The sequence below is a fragment of the Corvus cornix genome, chromosome 11 (genome assembly GCF_000738735.6).
Source record: "Corvus cornix cornix isolate S_Up_H32 chromosome 11, ASM73873v5, whole genome shotgun sequence".
Lineage (NCBI taxonomy): Eukaryota > Metazoa > Chordata > Aves > Passeriformes > Corvidae > Corvus > Corvus cornix.
Genome location: NC_046341.1, coordinates 19,251,879 through 19,271,372, shown reverse-complemented (window position 1 = coordinate 19,271,372; position 19,494 = coordinate 19,251,879). Strand labels below are relative to the sequence as shown.

Below are 19,494 nucleotides of genomic sequence, written 5' to 3'. Positions count from 1 at the left end.
TTGGTGAATTAAAATAAATTCTTAGTGTAAGGAATATGTCTCTGTGCTCATTGCCTTTGGTTTGTTCGGTACCACTAGAACAACACTGATGGTTTAGTGGCTCCTTGAGCAGCAGAAGGCTGAGTGTTTTATAGTGTTCACCCCCTAAGTAACATTACTTGAGTGCCACATGTTGGCTGATGGCAAAGTTGGCCTCTATTGTAAGGAAAATTGGCTCAGCTTTGTTGTGATCAGTGACACAGAGCAGGGGATATCCTTTACTGACAGGGACATTAACAGTGTCCCTCAGTGGGAACATGGAATTACCTGATTCCTGCAGAGTGTCCACTTTCAAAAGATGATAATGCAGTAGTTGCAAATGCAGGGTTATTCTAAAATACTCTATTTCCAAAGGAGAACTTTGCCATGCAAGAATACATTAAACTGTATGTGTGTGTCAGATGACAGAGTAAAGGCAGAAAACTGGAAAGAGTGCATTTTAGAAAAATGATGTCATTTATTCTGCAGACACTATAAAAACTGCTAAACTGAACAGAACTGAAAACACTTTTTCCTTGCTGTTGTAGAACAAGAACAGAGATAAAGCAAAAATGAACACTCAAAATGTGCAGAAAAATCAGTGTGGTAAGATATCTAATATAATTTGTCATTATAATCTGCATCAATTTTACAAAGTTTTAGTAGACTGTGATAGGCCTGTCATGGGGTGGTGTGCTGTTGGGAAAATGTTCTTCTTGCCGAATTTTGGATACTGTATTGGATATATAAAGGGTAAATCCAATTACTTACAAGTAGTAAAGCACACCACCACAAAGTCACTTTTTTTTTTTTAATTTGCTAGTATTTATCCACATTTTTATTGTATTTTAACTTTCAGAAGCCCCAAATCTTACAAGGGTTTACAATATCCAATACCTGCTGTGTACTATTGCAAATAATTATCAAAAAAGTCTTTTTATGATACCCCAAAGACTAAGAAACAGATTTTCCAAGTTTGTTTACCCACCTAGGGTTGTATGTAGGTGCCCAGAGAATACTTTGTGTTGCCTCTCTAACCACCTGATTGAGGGCTCTGCTGCTGTGGTGCATGATTTATGTCTCTTGTAACTTAGTACCATGGAGCAGCCTTGTGCTGTTGGACTCTTCCCTTACTACTCTATAGATTTTCAACTCTATTTGCACTCTGAATATTTTAATTGTTGTGTATTATTTACACTTAATGCACCTTGCAATTGTGAATTTAATATTTAGTAGCTTACATCACACTTAACAGTTAACTAATAATTAAAGGCCAGAAATATTAGAATATTTCCTAACAAAGGAAATCATGCTCAAATAACAAACTGTGGACAGAAATATTTCTAGGCTAGGTGTGTTTGTTGTTTGTGGGTGAACAGAAGTGATGTAGCTCCATTTTGGCTCACTTTCCCCCCCTTTTTAAAAATACATGCACATACTACATTTTGGACAGGTTTATTCTAATACTGAATAGATTAATATATAGCAAATATAACAATTTTAATGAAGTGTTTTGTGTTTGCTCCTAGATGTGAAAACAGATCTGAACTTACTGCTTGAATGCCTTAAATATCAGATGGACTGCCCTGTGTCTCAGAAAGAGGCTTTGATCACTATCTATTCCATTTGTCAACAAAACAGTAAGAAATGCTTTTCCTTAGAAACAATGCACTCATTTATGTTCACCATGTATGTTAAGAAACTGATGAGCACTGTAAAAGTGTTGTCTAAAGGATATAAGGTTTGAGATGTTGTAAAGTCTTAGAAGCCTTTTGTTTTGCAGAGAAGCAAAAGCAAAAGTTTTTGTTCTTTTTTTCTCTTGTAGGTGAAGCAAGTGAATACTTTCGAGAAATTGGTGGTTTGATGTTTATAAATGACCTTGCCAAGTCGAGTGTTCATTGCATAGTAAAGGAAGCAGCTTTATTTACATTGGGGATTATTATAGAGAGTAATGGTAATAAAAATAATATTTTTTGTATTTCTGAGTGCGTTTGGCCCCATCATTACTAGTGGTTGTGCTTTGTCTCCCTTTTTTTTTTTTTGGTCTCACAAAACGAGACTACAAGATTGTCAGTTGGAGCAAGGGGCAATAAAGGTGCCCCAGTTCCACTGTCCATCCCCAAATTCGATCAATGCCTTGTTGATTCGTGCACAAAGGATGTCTTTAAATTACCAGACACACCCGTACTCCCCCTCTCCCTCAGCAGCAAGTGCTAAATGACTCCTAGATTGTTCCAAAGCTTGCCAGGGTCCTGATTAGTGTAGAACTCACTGCAGGGGGAACCCTCACTTCGTAGTCCTGCCTTGTCTCCACTCGCCACATACAGGCCACAACTGAGACTTAATAGTTTAGGATTATGAGTGGCTTACTTTAGGACTTAATGGTTTTCACTTTCTATTTTCAGTGTATTGTCAACAGACTTTGTGTACTTCTGAATTGTTTGAAGACCTCATTTTATTTTTAATTAAAAAGGATTCTGGTGTGAACTTGAAAAGAATGTCTGTTTACGTCATCTTAGTACTGGTTTCAAATAACAGTAAGTTGGGTTCTTTTCTGTGTTACAACAACACTCTTTTTCTATTTGCCAATCTTCAGTACAAAATTTGGAACATTTGATAAGTAATGTTTTGGTAAATTTAATTTATAAAGATGAATGTTTGCATGTAACTGAACCTGAATTGTCTAAGTAGGTCATTGCTCACTGGGATTTCCTTAAACAGCAGAACGTGGTTTAGTTCTAAAAATACAGTTTGCAAATGCAAAGCCGTAGTTTCTGAGAGTGTATAGAAAAACCATAGAAAGGTGTTTTTCCCAGTATGTTGATATGATTTTGTATTTCTTCTGGGGAGGATACGTACTTGGTAAAGGGAATGTATGTATGTAAATTAAACTTGATGTTAAGATTTTGTCTGCATTTGCATTTGTCTCTGGAGTCTTGTGTGTGTTCTCTTTTAGAAAATGGGCAAACCTATGTCAGAGATACAGGCTGCATCAGCCTGCTGCTGCAGTTATTCAGGTAACCACAGACAGATAATAGACTGGTTAGCAGTTATGTTGCCTTGACTCTTTGGGACTTGTTTGCATTGTCCTTAACAGAACAACTCTCCCCACCTCTGAGAAGAATCTGTCAGATGAAAATACTGATCCCTGCTATCAGCTCTGGTCTTCAGTGTGCAGCACTCTCTGTGCCTGTGTGAACAATCCCCAGAATGGTACGTTTTCCCTAAAAATTGTGAAAGAAGTTTAAAGTTATTCTTGAAACTGGTAATACTTTGGTTTCATTTTTACTGTTCAGCTGAAATTTCATTTCATTACATTTTGATTTGGGGTCCTTTGTTTCTATTTTTCCAGAAGATAATCAAAACATTTGCTGCTCAGTTTTTCCCTATGCCAAAGAGTGGCTCGAGAGTTGCACAGAGCCTGAGATAGTTCGTCCCATTTGTTCATTTCTTGGTCTCACAGTTGCAAATAACTGTAAGTGCACCTCAAGCTTTACACAGTTTTGCATTTGTTAAAAGTAAGTTTAATTAGAGAGTTAAATGGTTTTTTCTTTCTTGTCAATCTCTACAAAGTCACTTACTGTTCTTCCAACTTTGACAACTGTATTCCACCATCTTTACTTAGACTGCACTGTGCTTAAGTCCACAAATAGCCACAAACTGGTTGCATTTCACAAGGTCAGTAAAAACTATTTGGAAGCTGTTTTGATTAAAAGTATTTCTAAATAAAAGTCATTATTACATGACTGGAAACAGTGACTTAGGTAGAACTCAGGCACGATGTTTGCCATTTGTATGCGCATATTAGGGTCACTGTTTCCTGTAACTATTTTATATGCAGTTACTACATTTCTTGAGATTAATATATATCCAGCTTCTGTCGTACAAGAAATGTAATGACAGAAAAACTGTGATAAACTTACTTGGTAAAATGCTAAAATAATTTGCAAACTGTATTGCTTAAATCACATTTTTTCTGTTTTTCACTAAGCATACGTACAGAAATATTTTGTTTCTATTGGAGGATTGGATACATTAGCCAAAGTTCTCCTTGAGCTTATGCATGATTCCTGTTTGAGTCACTCGAGCATGAAACTTGCAGTGGTAGTAACAAAGACTCTGGATGCCTGCATTGCTAATAACTGTGAGTGAAAAGACATTTTTTATCTATGATAATTCTAAAATGCAATTTTTAAAGTCTCGTGTTGGTGGAAGAGTTTTATAAATGGATGCTTAAAGGCAGTTAAGTTATATACATCCCAGTGGATGTTGCAGATTTTTTTAGAATTCAAAGGTGTAAATGGGGAGTGATTCAGTTCATCTGAGGTGGATTACTTTCCCATTATTGCTAAAATAAACACAGTGAAATTTAAACCCTACTGAAAATTAAAAGTAAGATGCTAGAGCTAGTTTTGGGTAGGTAAAGCTGAGCACTGGGCATGGCAGTCAGTTTGGATCCTGGAGTTAGGCCTGTGCCTGAATAATAAATTGTGTAGCTGTAGGAAGCTTTAGTAACTCAGAGGTGGAGCTGAACAAATGTGGTATTTCTGCAGAACACACATCTGCTCTGATTTGCTGGCTGGGTAGTGCTCTCCCACTGAGGTCTTGTGTATTCCATCAGAAGGTTTGGAGAAACCTGTGTTCCTGACAAATCTGTGCTGTGGCCATCGTTTGTGTACCTGCCACTTCTGCCATAAGAGCTTGAAATGGAAGTTCACAAAAGTTTAAAAGCATAACCCTGCACTAGTTCTGAGTGCAGTTTCAAGTCAGTTCGTGTGTGACAGGATTAGGCCTCAGCATGGATGTTCCCAGTTTCAGGAAGGGCTTGCCCTTCTTTTTGTGGCAGATACTCTGTGTCAAAGCTTATTCAACTCTTTCTGGCCCTATACTGGAGCTGATAAAGGATGTGGAGAAGCTCAGCAGAGATCTCCAAAACTTGCACAGTGAAAAGCCCTTGTTTATCATTATCTTCTACCACATCTCCGTGGAGCTGGGAGGAAGGGCAGGGTTGGATTTGGGAGCAGCACAGGAGGGATGTGGTAATCTGAAGTGTTAAAGTGAAAGGCAGAGCAGGACAGGGCTGAGCAGGTCCAAGGCTTTGGGGGGGTCTCTAGAGTTTCCTCAAAACCCAGCATTTTATACTTGGATGATTCCTACACGCTTAGTATCTAGTTTCTTTTCCTTCCAATTGTTTTAACACACAGCTGCTGTGGGTGTTGTCTTGGCAAAGTATCACACTGTGTCAGAGCTGCTGAAGCTGCTGTCCAATGAGACACTGAACACAGGAGAAAAAATCAGTATTATTCTAACAATTGGACACTGTACTGAAGTTTGTGGTAAGATTTGCTTTTTCTTTTTTCTTTCTGTCAGCTTCTCCTAAGTTTTCATACACCGACTCCTCCAGTGGTGTCACTTCATCAAGACTGGAACGCGAGGGAGACTTCTATTAAATAACGTTAATATTTGGAAAAAAAAGTTTTTTATAATGTTCCATCTTTACATTTTAAAGCTTTTTAGTAGCAAGTGTCTTTAATAGCTTTGAAAAAGTAGACTAATATGCAAGAACTCAGAGCTGAGCGTAGGGATCACAGGGAACAATTAACCCAGACCTGAAAACTGCTGCAATCCAGACAGAGCAAATGAGTTGTCCTGAGCTCTCTTTTCATGGTCCTTGGTGCATACAGCTTCTGTCCACTGCTTACAAGGCCAGTAATATTTGTAAAAGCCATGTAAGAGCATTGGTTTTGAAGTCACATAAGCAGTAGGTAGCCCTGAAATGGTTTTTTGTCATGTTCCTTAGGGCTTGCCCAAGCATTTCTTAGGCATATCAAGCATACCAAAAATATAGCACTTCAGTTGGTATTTTATGGTAGTACAGGCAAATAGAAAGGGAAGTTCATTTGTATTACTGTTTTTTTCTCATGTATGTTCAGATAAACAAGAAAAGGGGATTATGTTCAAAAATTCTGATTAATTTTCATCCTCTGAGTGCCAATAATGTGCAATAATTAGCTCAATAGGTCATAAATTTATTTTAAAAGACATTTTTTCATGAAGAATTAATTGAAACAAGGCTTAATGGAAAATGTCTTTTGAATAGAAAAATGATTAAACCAACAGAATAAAAGCTTCTCTTAAAATGTCAACGCTGTCAAAATAAAAATACTTTCTTTTTAGAATTAAGTTTAAACAAGAAAACTATTTTTAGCAAGTTATCAGTTTTATGAATACATATGCAAATGAGATCACAATTTAAAAAAATTAGCTAATTGCATAGTAAATGAGGGACAGATTGTCTAGACCAGGATTAAACTACTAATTTTATTAGAGTTTTGCTAATTATAAACTTTAAAGTTTTGATATTTCTACATCTCAGGGCTTACAGAAATGTAGCATTATCTACTCCAGGAGCAGGTAATGGAGGAAGAGAAGTCATAATTCGAATGTTTTAGGCCACAATTAAGCGAGCTTGGAACTCCATCATATAATGTCTCAGTCATCCTTCAGTTTTCTTACAGAAATTTGAGTTCTTGTCAAATCATCCTGTGTGGTGTAAAGCTCTCCTGCTGGGTCATTGCAGCAGGCTCAGGTCTGTAATGCAAATCTCTTTTTCTACAGAAACTTATGGAAAGTTGCTACTATTAGCTCTTAAAATTACTGTGAGGTTAAGGTGTCTGAGGCTGAAACCAGCCTATTTTCCTTTACCATGTCCTGTTGTAGAAGAAAACCAGTGTGAACTGCTCCAGAACAATGGTCTGCCACTTATGATTCAGGTATTGACAGAATCTCAGGACGAGGAACTCATCAAAGCTGCTACTTTTGTGCTGCAGAACTGCAAACAAATGAGTAAGCTTGCTGTTTTTGCTTTAAAAATGACAGTGATTATTTCCATCTCTGTGTTCTGCTGATTCCCTAAGTGATTTTAACTGTGGCAGCTTTGTAATTCTGTGTACTCCAAAAGATGTTTGTTTTCTGCAGAGAAAGTTGCCTATTTGCAATGAAGAACTGTCTTAGGCAGAAAAAAGAGAAGTAAAAATTCCAGTGATGTTGCAATAATGCATTTGTGAAACCTCTCCATGTAGGGCTAGTTCTTAAAAGCTTTCCTGTCTAGAAATTTTGTGGAAAATACTAACATTGTCATTGAACACCCCATGGATGCTCTCCTCCTGGGGATGTACCACTAGAGAGAGCAAATAAACCAGAGACAATCAAGCCTGAAATCACTGTGACTACATTCATTTCCAGTATTAAGAAATCCTGATCTTTCTTTTTGAAGTACACCCTTCTTTTGAAATACACCCTTATTTTAAGGTACACTAAGCTTTTATTAATTATTTGTACAATACTACCAATGAAACAGAGATACCTTTTCTTCTAATCACTAGAGCATGGAAGGTATTCAATTCCTATTTAGTAAAAAACAAACCTGTATCTACACTTTTGTGCTGAAAGCATAACTGAGAGTTTTGTGTAAGATTGAGAGGGTGTGGGGATTTGTAGTGTCCATTAATATGGAACTGCTTTTTGAAAAAGCAGAGACTCATACTGGTTAAAAACCTATAGGGTTAGGTTTAAATCAATGAAAAAGTATTTTTTCCACAGCATCATTTTGCAAACAGTTTATAGTAACTGTAATTACAAGCTCACCTCTTGTAACTGCAGCTTATATTTGAAGTGTGTTAACATTTATATATAAATTTAAGTTTTACTAAAATTGTTATTTTGCATTAAATTATTGGGGCTGTCACCCACTAAAATATGATAAATACTTTTTGAGATGTTAATTGATAAAATTTTAAATATTAATGTTTATATTTTAAAGCTGAGCAGTTGTCTCTGAAATCATATGATAACTCATTAAATGTGAACAATGCAGAAGAGTTGGGTGTGCAAGTCAGAAAAAGATGTCTACAAGACTACTGGAAGAAAGCAAAAGAAATTTTACACAGAATAAACTTGATGGAAAAAGAGCATGATGAGGTTGGCCTATTTACCAAAATAGGATAAAACTAATCACATCTTTCCGGAGTTTAGCAAGAAAGAGAAAGTAAACCTTTAAGATAATTTCAATGTGAGCAAAAACACCAGGAAAAACATTGGATTTGTATGAAACTCCAACCTGCAACTTTTATCATTATTGTAGATCAGGCCAAGTTACAGGTGTGCAGAGAATGGGGGCATCTCTATTTTATGAACTATTCTATTTCATTGTAAAACCAGATTTTTTACAAGACAGAAAAAGAAGAAAATGAGTTTATTTTTAATTGCTGGACATTCAAACCTATAATTTTAATATTTGCATGCATGAAATGCTCAGGGTTGTACAGCTGGGGTGGGATAGATGATAAAGGAGAATGTGAACATAAGCTGAGATAAAGCTGTTTCATATTTCCCTTGTGCTTTATAGCTGCTAAATATCTGTGGGTTTGGAACAGCAAGTTTATGAGTTATTTAGATGGATTTTAAGTTCTAGCAGTGCCTTGCATTAGTTGCAAATTCATTGTTGCAGTCTGAAATTACCACTTAGTAAGTACCCCTTCAGCACCTTCAGTGGCATTGCTGTCTTGTTGGCTCTCAGCTCGGTATGGGGGTTTTCTGAAGCTTCTCTGGAATTTGCTTTACCCTCAGAGTTACACTATCTAGTTAATCCTGTTACTAGATTTATTTAGGATTTTTACAGAGCTCACATAGTCACTAACCAGTATTTTTTCAATACAGGGAAGAGTGCAAGGAGAAATACTTGTAGATGAATCTTCAGTAGCCAATTCTGAAGCATTAGAATCCCATGAAGTGAATCCTGCTGATCCAAAGATGCACACAGAAAGAACACATAAAGAAGTCTGTTGTCCACAATTGACCTCAAAGTTGAATAATCAGGTTCTTGCTCCATCTGCAACTTCTGCTCCACAAAAAAATGAAACAGTGAACACTATGGATGCAGCTTCTACCAGACAAACTGAACAGAGGAATAATCCATGTTCAGTTACTGAGCTGCAAACAGACAGTGTACCTCAAAGTCACAGTATAAATGGAAAAACTGCTTGTGTAAAAAATCAGTCTGGTCTTCAAGCAGGGTAAGAATCTTACACCTAAGCAGAAATATTAAGTTGTTTTTCTTCAGTAATTTCCAAGCTGAATGTCAGCCTTTTAAATTATCTGTTACTAACGATCTTTTTCATCTAGAGAAAAGACATAGCCTTTTGGTGGCCCACTAGAGATTATGCTGTGAAAGTGTTTTTGAGGTCACAGATCAAAGCTTATGGTCATCGTAGTGACAAAAGCTCCTGATCTCTTTCTCTGAGTCGTGGTGTTGTACAGAGAGCCTGTTTCAGGGCATGTTTTCAGCATAGTGGTGAAAATCATCCCTGGCTTTTGCCCCAAAGTTCTCACTGATGTAACAGATCAAGATTTAACTCATTGGTTCAGATAAAACCACAATGGTTTCTGTAATGTGCACTTACTAGGAAAACAACAGGTAGAGAACTGCTCAGAAAAATTTTGAAACTGAAGTGTCTGCAAAGTAGGGGGCAAAGTTTCAGCACCTCTGCTGTTCTTCCCTCATGTTCCATTGCTGCCCTGCATGGGAAGAGAAAGGAACAGCCCTGTTTAGTCATTCTCTGTTCTCTTACTCGTTGCTCTCACACAAATGCTAATTTTCCTCTTTTTCTATTGCTTCTTATGGATATCTTTCCTCTTGATAACCCAAAATTATTTATAGCCAACTTGCAATCATAAATACAGATTCCATTCTCTTGAGTTTATATCTGGAATATCCTGCAAGACAGTCAATGAGAAAGTATCACCAAAACGACATTTTTGGGGGGTTTTATGTTTTGTTTGGGCTTTTTGAGTTCCACATTTTTATTGTGCTTTTTTGTATGTGTCTGGCTGCACCTTGCTCTATGCAGTTTCCTGGTATTATATTGTTACTTTGCAACTACCACAGAAATTACCATGGTACATTCAGGTAAATTTTGTTTTGCTACTGGTTAGCATAATTTCACACAGCTTCTTTATTTGTTGTTCTGGGCTCTGAAGCACAAAACTATTAAGACATCATTAAAAAAAGTCTCTCCTTGAACATGTGTTTGTGAACACAGGAATTACTGAAAAGTAACCACGGGTCAGGCTCCTTGCTCCTGCAGCTTTCAGAGGGAGTCAGTGACACAAAAATCTTCAATCAGGGTATCACAGCAGTGTGTTGGTTGCACAGAAGTTAATCAGTGCAAGAAAAGAAGAAACCTGATTATCTTTTGGAGCTTTTGCTACAAATAGTGAAGGCTACAGTATTCTGAAGATTTTGTGAAAGTTTTATGTGCACTAGGTAATCCTTATGTGAATCAGGATTGCAAATTACTCTGGAAACCAGCACCCCTTGAAAGCTCTGCACTCCCTGCTGAACAGACTGCAAGGAATGCCAATCACAGATCTCTGGTAAACAGGTTTTAACATGCACTGATTACATGCTGGGTACCAGAAGTCCAGTAACTTGGGATAATTAGAATAATTTTTTTAGAGTTTTCTCTTTTATATATTTGATTTTATATATTTGATTGTTTCTTTTGTGCCCTTGAAGTGTGTGTATTCATTTGCAGGTAAATGTATGTTGTTTTTATTGTTTTTAATTTGTTCACATTTTGATCTTCCCAGTGAACAGTTATTTAAACAACCAGCAGAGACTGTTAGAAATATGAAACAGACGTGCACATCAGGTACAAATAGCTACACATATTCCTTTCTGAGCTGATTTTGTTCTTAATGAGATTTTAATTAGCTTTGTGTATGTTTATCACTACTTTTTATCACTTGTTATGTATCATTACATGACAGAGAGTGCATTGTGTGTAATATCCTTTAACTGGTTTGCACAGTGTTGGAATTTTATACTGTACACAATTTTACCAGGAGAACTGTTATTCTACTTTTCTTCTAATACATATTTTAGCTTTCTTTTTTTAAAATTGACTTTAACTATTCAAATGAATGTATCAGAGATTAAGTTTAGTGTTTAATCTGTACTGACCAGTGAAAGCCACTAATAGAAAATGCAGGTTTGGTCCTGTGTCTGTGAGGTAGGGGATAGAACCTGCCTGCGAGAGTGACTTTTGCCTGATGCTGTTCCTACATGTTGAACGTGTGTTTAAGAGAGAAGCTTTTCAGATTTGCATTAATCCTAGTCTGATGCATTTATTTCAGAACTGGGATCTGTTCAAGCAAATCTTTATTCACTGTTCAGTTTCCTGTTAATTTATAAAATTGCTAAGTATTCATTAGATTAGAATTTGCCAGAATGGGAGCTTTACAGGTGACAAGCTGATCTCCAGGCTACACCTGCTTATCTGAGAATATGCATTATTCCAGTACATCACATTTTTCAGCATCTGATTCCAAAGAGAAATAAAGTTTATAGGACTTAGTTAAGCAATATGGGTTTACAGGGTTAATTTGCTGTGTTCAAGTTGATGTAATATCCTTTGGGAGAGTGATGAAAAAACACTGAATTGAACATGGTTATTCTGGATTTACAAAAATGTGAATGTGATGCATTGAACTTGAGGAATTTCATTTAGATTTTCTGCTGTTATGTTAATTAAACTTTAATAATCTACAAATAGAAAATGCAGTTGAACATAGGTATGCTATGCATGATTACCATGGCAAAAGATAGGTTACATTTTCTTAGTGACTTTTTTCCTCCCTCATTTAGATCAACATTCATTCTGCTCAAAGAAAACTGAGGAAGTCAGAAATACTTCAGCTACATCTTCATCCCATAAAATAGCAGATTTAAGGTGTTCAGGTAAATATTATCATAGATCTTTCTCTCCATACATAGAAGTATATAGAAGTACATAGAAGAAGCCTTAAAGGGTCAGCAGTGCAGTAAGTGGATTGACTTGACAGAAATTTTAACACATTTGTTCTATCACCTCTTACGTAACAATAAATCCTGAGCTGCTTCCTTTCCTTTCCTTTCTTTTTTCTACCTCTAAAATAAAAGAAAAATATTGAAGTAAAGCTGACATATTGCAATTTTGGTCCATGGAATAGTGTGGGTTTACTGACAAAGAGAACACAGAGTAACTTAACAGGTGACCCCCTAATTAGAAGAATACTTGAGCGGGTGTTTTCCTCCTTTCTCTGGTTGCAAAGAGGGAGGAAGAACGTGTAGCCCTGCTCATTTCCCTCATTTGCTCTCCTGCTAAGCCTCCTCACTATTCTGCAGCCCTTCTGTTCTCTCTGCCTCACTGCTGTGAAGTACAGGCAGGCAGTTTTATGGCAATCCATGACTACAGCCCAGTTACCCAGGTTCTACTTCCTCAACCTGCTCCATCGGTAGGTCCTGAAAATGCTGCTGGTACTCCAGATTTGTGAGTGCACTTTGTAATCAAGTCAATGTTTCTTAATTTAAAAAACCCCAACAAAACAAAAACCCACAGAAAACCAAAGAAACCCCAAAGCACCCCATAACACACCTTTGAACATTATTTTTATCTGAGTTGTCAAACTAAATTCAACCTGAGCTTTAGCACTGCTTTATCTTAAGGTAGAACATTACAGATATGGACCTGTGCCCTTCCTGTGACTCCTCACACAAGTCCTCCTTCAGCTGATGTAACTTAACTGTGAGACATCCAAGGATAACTAAACCATAAATTACCCTAGGAATGTCCTCAAAAATGAACAGCAAGGCTTCCTATGAGGGAATTCATGCCTAAACTAGACTTACTGTTGATTAAGGTTAATACAGGTAAGTGTAACGACATGAAGTTTCAAAAAAAAAAAAGTATATAATATATATATTTTGGCTCCTGGATGGAGTGCAAATGGAACTGAGGCCTGTGTCTTCCCATCCCACCAATATTTTCACTTCTGTAGAGGATCTGTGCCTCAGTCAGTACTTCTGGACTGGAAGTGCAGTATAACTTGCTTCCATAAAATGTTGAAAACAATTTTTTTTATGAGAGAAAATACAAAGTATTTCAAGAAGGCACATAAAAATGACACGAATATGGAAAACCTGAAGTCAAAATGATCCTAGTGAGCAAAATGAAAAACTGAACTTTGTGGTGGCTTCTTTAGAAGCTGTGATTGCTATTTCTACAATTCCCTATTTTTCCCAGGGTGTACAGCAGGAGGACTGTCCTTCAACAGTAGAACCTTCACCAAGATGTTACAGAGTTGCCAGCACAGGTGTTCCCACCACAGAGTCATCCTGGAAGCTGAAGAGAGATACCGAAGGGAACTCCGCAAAGTGGCTGCTGGTAACAACAGCAGATCTGCAACTCGCCAAAGTATGGAGTTTGTTTTCAGTACTTGCAACCATTACTTTGAATTGCATTTAAAATTCTGAACTTTTTTATCTGCTTCTGCTTGTCTTGCTGTTTTAAACTCACTCATGGAATTTGATTTACAATGGTTTGTACTAAGTGAGATCTGAACTGGCCAATTCTGTTTTGAGGATCTTGTGTATTTCATGCCATGGTGACAGATGCTCGTAGTAGGCTTTAATGAGATTCTCATGTCTTAGCAGAAATAGGCAAGTCCTGAGGCAAGGGAATGTATTAAGTTGAAATAAGTGTGAGTAGATGGATGACATCATAACAAGGTAATTTCATTCTAATATTACACACTTGCAGGTCTAAGATAATTCCTAATGAATTAAATAGAACACATTCTATATTTCTCTGGTTTAAAGGAGGAATTTTGAAAATGAAAGTTATTACATACTGGCATTTGTACTGGTGTTCATCTTATATTTTCCAGAAATGCTGCTGGCCCCAGTGAAGAAAGACAGGCTGCATAAAGAAATATCAACTTTTAGGAGCAAAAAGGATAGTTTCCAAAGTAAGGGCTTGGTTTGGAAATTGATGTGAAAAGCCCTCACTGTCTATTAATTCTTTTGCAGAACTTCACCATGGGAGGCTGTGGATAGGAAATTATGTTGGGGTTCTTTTCTTTTTTTTTTTTCCCCTCTAGATTCTGAGAATAATCTGTATATTATAAGGCCAGAAAATGCATATTCTATAATAATGAAATTGTGTAATGCACATTATTGCACTGCAAAGTTATCTGGCACTTGCTGTGTTGATCTTGTTTTGAATAATGTCAGGGTTACTTCCATAGCATTTGGTATTTCTCAGTTTTGTGGCATGGATTTCTGAAATGGAGAGGTTTAGTCAGGCTCAGAGCAAGTTCAGCTGCCTGCTCCTGGATTCAGCACCACTCCATTATGCAGTTCCAGCCATGTTGTTCCATTAGACCCATTCCTGTTCCTGCTGGGAGCTCTGCTAAGGAGCTGAACAGCTGTAAGGGGAACCCTGAACCTGTGCAGCAGCTCTAGAGCAAGTAACCTAAAAAAACCTATCAGGAAATTAGTACAGATCTATTTACTTGTTATTTACTTATTTGTTATGAAGTGTTATTAACAGGGCAGAGATGGAAAAGTGAATATAAATCCCATCAGTTTCTGCAGTGCAATTTGGGAGCCCTGTGTTTGCAGAACCATCAGTTGCCCATAAAACCTGGTGTTCTTTATAATGCACAACTGCCCCATTGGTAACAGAAAACTCATCTTTTACAGATGTTATTCTCTAAGATAGCAAAAATGTTAATGGTTGTATTTCTTCCCTTATATTTTTACATAATTCACCAGAAATTGTTTTCAGAATGTGTAGTGGTACCTGCAGATCTCCAACTACAGTCACACCTACTACACTCATCACCTCGTAACCAACACTGTTTCTTATGACTGATGACCAGGATTTTTAAAGTAGGCTGAAGCAGTTCTCTATCATTACTTAAATTCTAAAACATCAATATTCCTTTAAAAGGCATTCTCTTTTGAAATGAGAATTGAAATTTGAATTTTGAAATTCCCACCAGAAATCTATTTTTTGTACTCTTATTTTCAAAAGCCTTGTTTACATGGTTATTTTATTTAATTAATGCCCAGTAAAAGCTAGTGGGTTGATTTTTAAATTTATTTATATTTTTCCCCTTCAGATTCAGAAATTGATTAATTTGTCTTATGAAAACCACTAAGGTATTTTAAAATGTAAAAAGCCCAACCAAAGCAACAGTATAACTTCTTGAAAACCCATTACAGCAATATATTATCTTTAGCAAGTACACATTTTCTGTAAGCAGAAGTAAACTGAAGTAAACTGAATTTTCCAGTCTTTCTTCCAAGACCAGATTAGTGGCATGGCTCGAAAGATGGTTCTCTCTTAAATTTTAATTCCTAAAACATAACTTGTGTTTTGTCATTTGGTATTTTTTCTAAGAAAGATGAGTAATGTTTTATTGTTTGGGTTTTTATTGTTTATTCTTTTAAGGCACTCTTTTGACTCCAAGTAGAAAAGACAAATCTAATACTTCAAAGAGAGATGAACATAATAGAAATATTAGGTGGACTAACAACTATAACTTGACACCTGCATATGGGAAGTGTGAGTATTACCAGAAAATTAATTCTCTAATATACATAACTGAAAGATCAGTGCTTGCATTTAGGTCAGGGCATTGAGAGAAGCACCTGTCATTGTTATTGGAGACAAATGGCTAAAAATTTAAATAAACTGTTACACTTTCACTCATAGAAATCCACTTGAACATCAATAACACTATTACTTGCTTCTGATTCATAAATAGTCCTTATGTGTTAATGTGGGTTATGAGAAAAAGATCTAAGGAGAATGAGATATTACTAGTAAAGCAACAGTTATATATTCAGATTCATTAGAATAAATGCTCCTTTACAATTTTAGATTCAGTTTTTCAGTAGATTTTAGTTATTTTAAAGTGACTGACTGGCCTCCTTGTTCACAATTTCATAGCTTTACAAAAAACCCAAGATGCTAACCTGAAGAGACAGAGAGTCAAAGAGATGGGCAGCCAGAAATGTCAGCACTTAAAAGAAATGTGCACACATTCACTTGACAAAGATGAGGTTAGTTATGCAAAGCCTAATCATGCACTCACATATTTATAAATGTCCAAATAAAAGCACTATGAATTGCACAGTTTCTTTTTTAGTCACCTTTAACAGGAGCCCAGTAGCAAAATGAACCTTATTAAAAAAACATTCCTGTGTTGGTTCTACTCCAGTCATACTGACTTATCCCTGAATTGAGTTCAGCATTTTTCAGCTGACATCTTTTCAGAATGATGGATCTGGAGGTATGATTTCTTCTGTACTGATGAAAATTTGCACAGTATAGAAGTAACAGAAACTTAAAGGAATAAACTTGCTAAAAGTATAAACTATGTAGGCACAACAGAAATGAAGACAAAGATCATGGAAAGGTACTGTATTTCGGTAAGTGGTGGCAGGGATGAAACCTTGAAGAACCATTGTTCCCTCGACAGTGTGACCATTTCTTTACAACTACTAAAGGTTGCATTGCCAGTAATACGTTACTTCCACATGCAAAATAGTATGTAAATTTTCATAATTCTTAATGACACTAAAAGAATTCTTTTCAGAGCAATGAAATATGTTCCCTGGCCATGAGCATGAGACCTCTGAGCAGGAGAAGAGCCCGAAAAGATTTCACAGCTGAAGAAATCAACTGCCTTTTGAAAGGAGTCAAAGAAATGGGCAACCACTGGAATTTGATTTTGTGGTCTTACCCTTTCCAGAAAGGACGGACAAGTGTTGACCTTTCCAAGAAGTACTACAGGTTACAGATGCAGGTACTCATCACTGGATTTTCTACTAACTGCAAATGCTGTAAGCATTTTCATCCCTAGCCCCTGAACTACCTTGCAGAAACAAAGACAGGCTTTCAGAATGTGCATTCATGGGATTGTGCCTGTGTGAGTGCAGTGCCCATGAGAATGGTCTCTGGTGTAATTCCATCAGGGACGGTGCTTGGAGAGAGAGAACTAAAGTAGGGAAATATCAGAGAGCCTTGGAATGTGCCTCTGCCCCCTGACAGGGTACAGAGAGTGGGAGTGTCAGTTGAGGACTCTGAATGAATCCCTGTTTATCAGGAAGTTGGTCTCCTCTCTGTTCAGCCTCTTTTGTGATGTTGGTCTGTGACAGCCTCTCCAGCAGTTTCCCAGTGGTTAATCATGCATCCCTCACACAGGGAGCACTGCTCCTGTGCTTTGGAGACCATGGGAGCGTTTAAGTGACAAGCCTTTGTCTACTGAAAGCTGGTCTATAATTGTGCAGTGATTTGGGGCTACATTTATCTTGGTATTGTGTCTTTCATCTCCATTTTATAGATGAAAAAAAACCAACAAGGACATCAATAACATCATCTAAGAGTGCTTTGGATTTCGTTGCAGAATGTTCAAGAACAGCCTTTGTAGCAGTGAGGTATTGCCAGAACAACACAAACCCTTGGAGAATTTAGGTTGGCTTGGACTCCTGTTTTTCAGTGACAAGTGACAGAATTGTTATGCGTTGTAAATTTAATTTACCATAATTTGGCAATTTCTTTAAGTGATGCTATCATAGGCAACAAAATCTCTATCAGTAAAAATTACATGAGTTTGGAACTTAATTTAACCTTGAGCATTTGATTTATGCAACTTTTGATTTAACTTTTTGTAGCTTGCTTTATACCATTTGTAAGAAATGGCTGTATTGCAAAAATGAGTATTTTATGTCTGAAACTGGTGCTAATGTTGTGTCTGAATTTGTTTCCTCTTAATAAGTGAAATGTTTAAAGCAGGTGGAATATTTTGTCATGCATTGAATATGCTGCATGTGCAGAAAAATATATCTGTGACAGAAAACACTGAATGTGGGGTTAAACACTGCTGCACAGAGGAGGCAAATCTTTCATTGTTACAGAAATACTGTACTCACTGTTGAACTTAGTAGGTAATGACAGAATTTGGCTTCTGTTTACAGTTGGACAGTTTTTTGGTGTATTTTTCAAGTGAGCAGAAATTAGAATTTCTGCTAATTACACAATTTTTATAGGATGCTTTAGTGAAAGCCTTGGTAACTTGATAGCCTTACAATTTCAGTTGTATTTTTTACTTGTTCTGATAAAGGAATGATGACATAATAGTTAATTTCTTATGGAAAAAAGTTTAGTTATTGTAATAGCACTAGGTTTTCACTGTGATGTGGCTTAAAGACAATGACAACGATACAATAAATACATTTTCTAATATTTTCAGCTGTTGCAATTTGGGGGTTTTTATTATTAAAATATTCCAACATCTATAAAAGATGTCTCTGTGTGGAGCTGTTGCAGCAGCAGGGTTAAGTTTCAGTGGAGAGTGAGAGCCAAAAGGGCTCCTGAGGTGGACTGTAAACAACGAGGACATTGGGGTCCCCTACGCACTCCAGGTGTTTTTCCAAGGACTCCAACCTAGTCCAGACAAGCTGTTACTTCATCCATTGCTGAATGTGTGTTAGTATCCACATTATCATGGCCTGAAATATGTCTCAAGTGGCTAAAATATGCAAGGTGTAAATCTTTACTTGACACAATGTGAGAATATCACAATACTGACAATTTACCTCACCTTAGATACAGTTTAGGTTGTGGCCTAAAGGCCCTGTGGAGCCTTTAGTCTCCTCTCCTCTTTGGGGCAGGGCTGAGTTCAAAGTCGGTCAAGTTGCTCAGTGCCTTGTCAAGTTCTGAGACTCTTCAAGGAGGAAATTCCCGCTGCCTCTTTGGGCAGCCTCTGCTGGTGCTTCACCTCCTCCGGAAGGCAAGGGCTGGAACGACACCGCTGGGACATTCTGGTGGGATCCAAAAGAGAAATCAGGGACCAGGAGCAGGCAGAAACCTGAGGTGTGAATTTGTGCAAGTCAGTCTTTTGCTCTTCTATGGATCAACTTTACAGTCTTGATCAGTTTAATTTTCTTGCACAAGTGCTTTGAAATCCACGTGTAATGGACATCATGAAAAGAAAATTGCATAGGAATAGTTGATGTCACTTTTAAGCTGGTTGGGCCATCCAGGGCAGTATTTCAGCACTTTGAAAAGCTGGAATATCCGACAAACCACCCAGGGAAGTCTGTTCGCAAAAACCCTGATGTGCTTTCGTGGTTCTGCTGGACAAACAGATGTCAGGGGTGTGAGGATTGGGTGGTAATTATTGCTTGACCAGTCGGCAATGACTTACACCGTGTGCTCACCCAGATCCTGCACTGAGCCCGGCACTGCCGGGCACCAGGGCTGCACCGCACTGGGACACGGCAGGGCAGGGAGCGGGGCTGCAGGGGAACTACCGGGACAGCTACCGAAGGTGCAAGAGAAGGCACCTGAGCAGGTACCAGAGCAGAGACGGGGGGTCAGGAGAAGGTACCAAGGCAGGTACCTGGGATGCAGGAGGATGTACCTGAGCAGGTACCTGGGATGCAGGAGGAGGTACCTGAGCAGGTGCGGGGGTCAGGAGGGGGTACCTGAGCAGGTACCTGGGATGCAGGAGGGGGTACCTGAGCAGGTGCCGGCGCTGCCCGGCCCGGCCGGTGCCGCTCCCGCGGGCGGCAGGGGGCGC

The 19,494-nt window shown here is 37.7% G+C and overlaps 1 protein-coding gene and 1 long non-coding RNA gene across 4 annotated transcripts; one reads left to right on the top strand and one right to left on the bottom strand.

The window, feature by feature from the left end:
* Nucleotides 1-590: 590 nt before the first annotated feature.
* On the top strand, nucleotides 591-18,207 carry TERB1 (telomere repeat binding bouquet formation protein 1). 3 transcript variants are annotated; one of them, XM_019284108.3, is made up of 20 exons: nucleotides 591-624; nucleotides 1,548-1,658; nucleotides 1,844-1,972; nucleotides 2,424-2,555; nucleotides 2,975-3,035; nucleotides 3,116-3,231; nucleotides 3,371-3,493; nucleotides 4,010-4,162; nucleotides 5,223-5,354; nucleotides 6,739-6,864; nucleotides 7,841-7,998; nucleotides 8,737-9,092; nucleotides 10,669-10,730; nucleotides 11,726-11,818; nucleotides 13,143-13,313; nucleotides 13,786-13,866; nucleotides 15,357-15,470; nucleotides 15,858-15,970; nucleotides 16,507-16,716; nucleotides 17,317-18,207. In XM_019284108.3, the coding sequence occupies exons 1-20, from the start codon at nucleotides 591-593 to the stop codon at nucleotides 17,338-17,340; spliced, it is 2,499 nt and encodes an 832-aa protein (XP_019139653.1). In that variant the 3' UTR covers nucleotides 17,341-18,207. The 3 variants fall into 3 exon arrangements, with proteins under 3 accessions (XP_019139653.1, XP_019139650.1, XP_019139654.1); XM_019284105.3 differs by lacking the exon at nucleotides 17,317-18,207 and having other exon boundaries at nucleotides 16,507-17,096; XM_019284109.2 differs by lacking the exons at nucleotides 15,858-15,970; nucleotides 17,317-18,207 and having other exon boundaries at nucleotides 16,507-16,595.
* On the bottom strand, nucleotides 6,321-19,471 carry LOC120410614. Its single transcript, XR_005602915.1, has 2 exons — nucleotides 18,514-19,471; nucleotides 6,321-9,594 (listed from the first exon to the last, which is right to left on the bottom strand). It is a non-coding gene; the product is annotated as an uncharacterized LOC120410614 (long non-coding RNA).
* Between the last annotated feature and the right edge of the window lie 23 nt (nucleotides 19,472-19,494).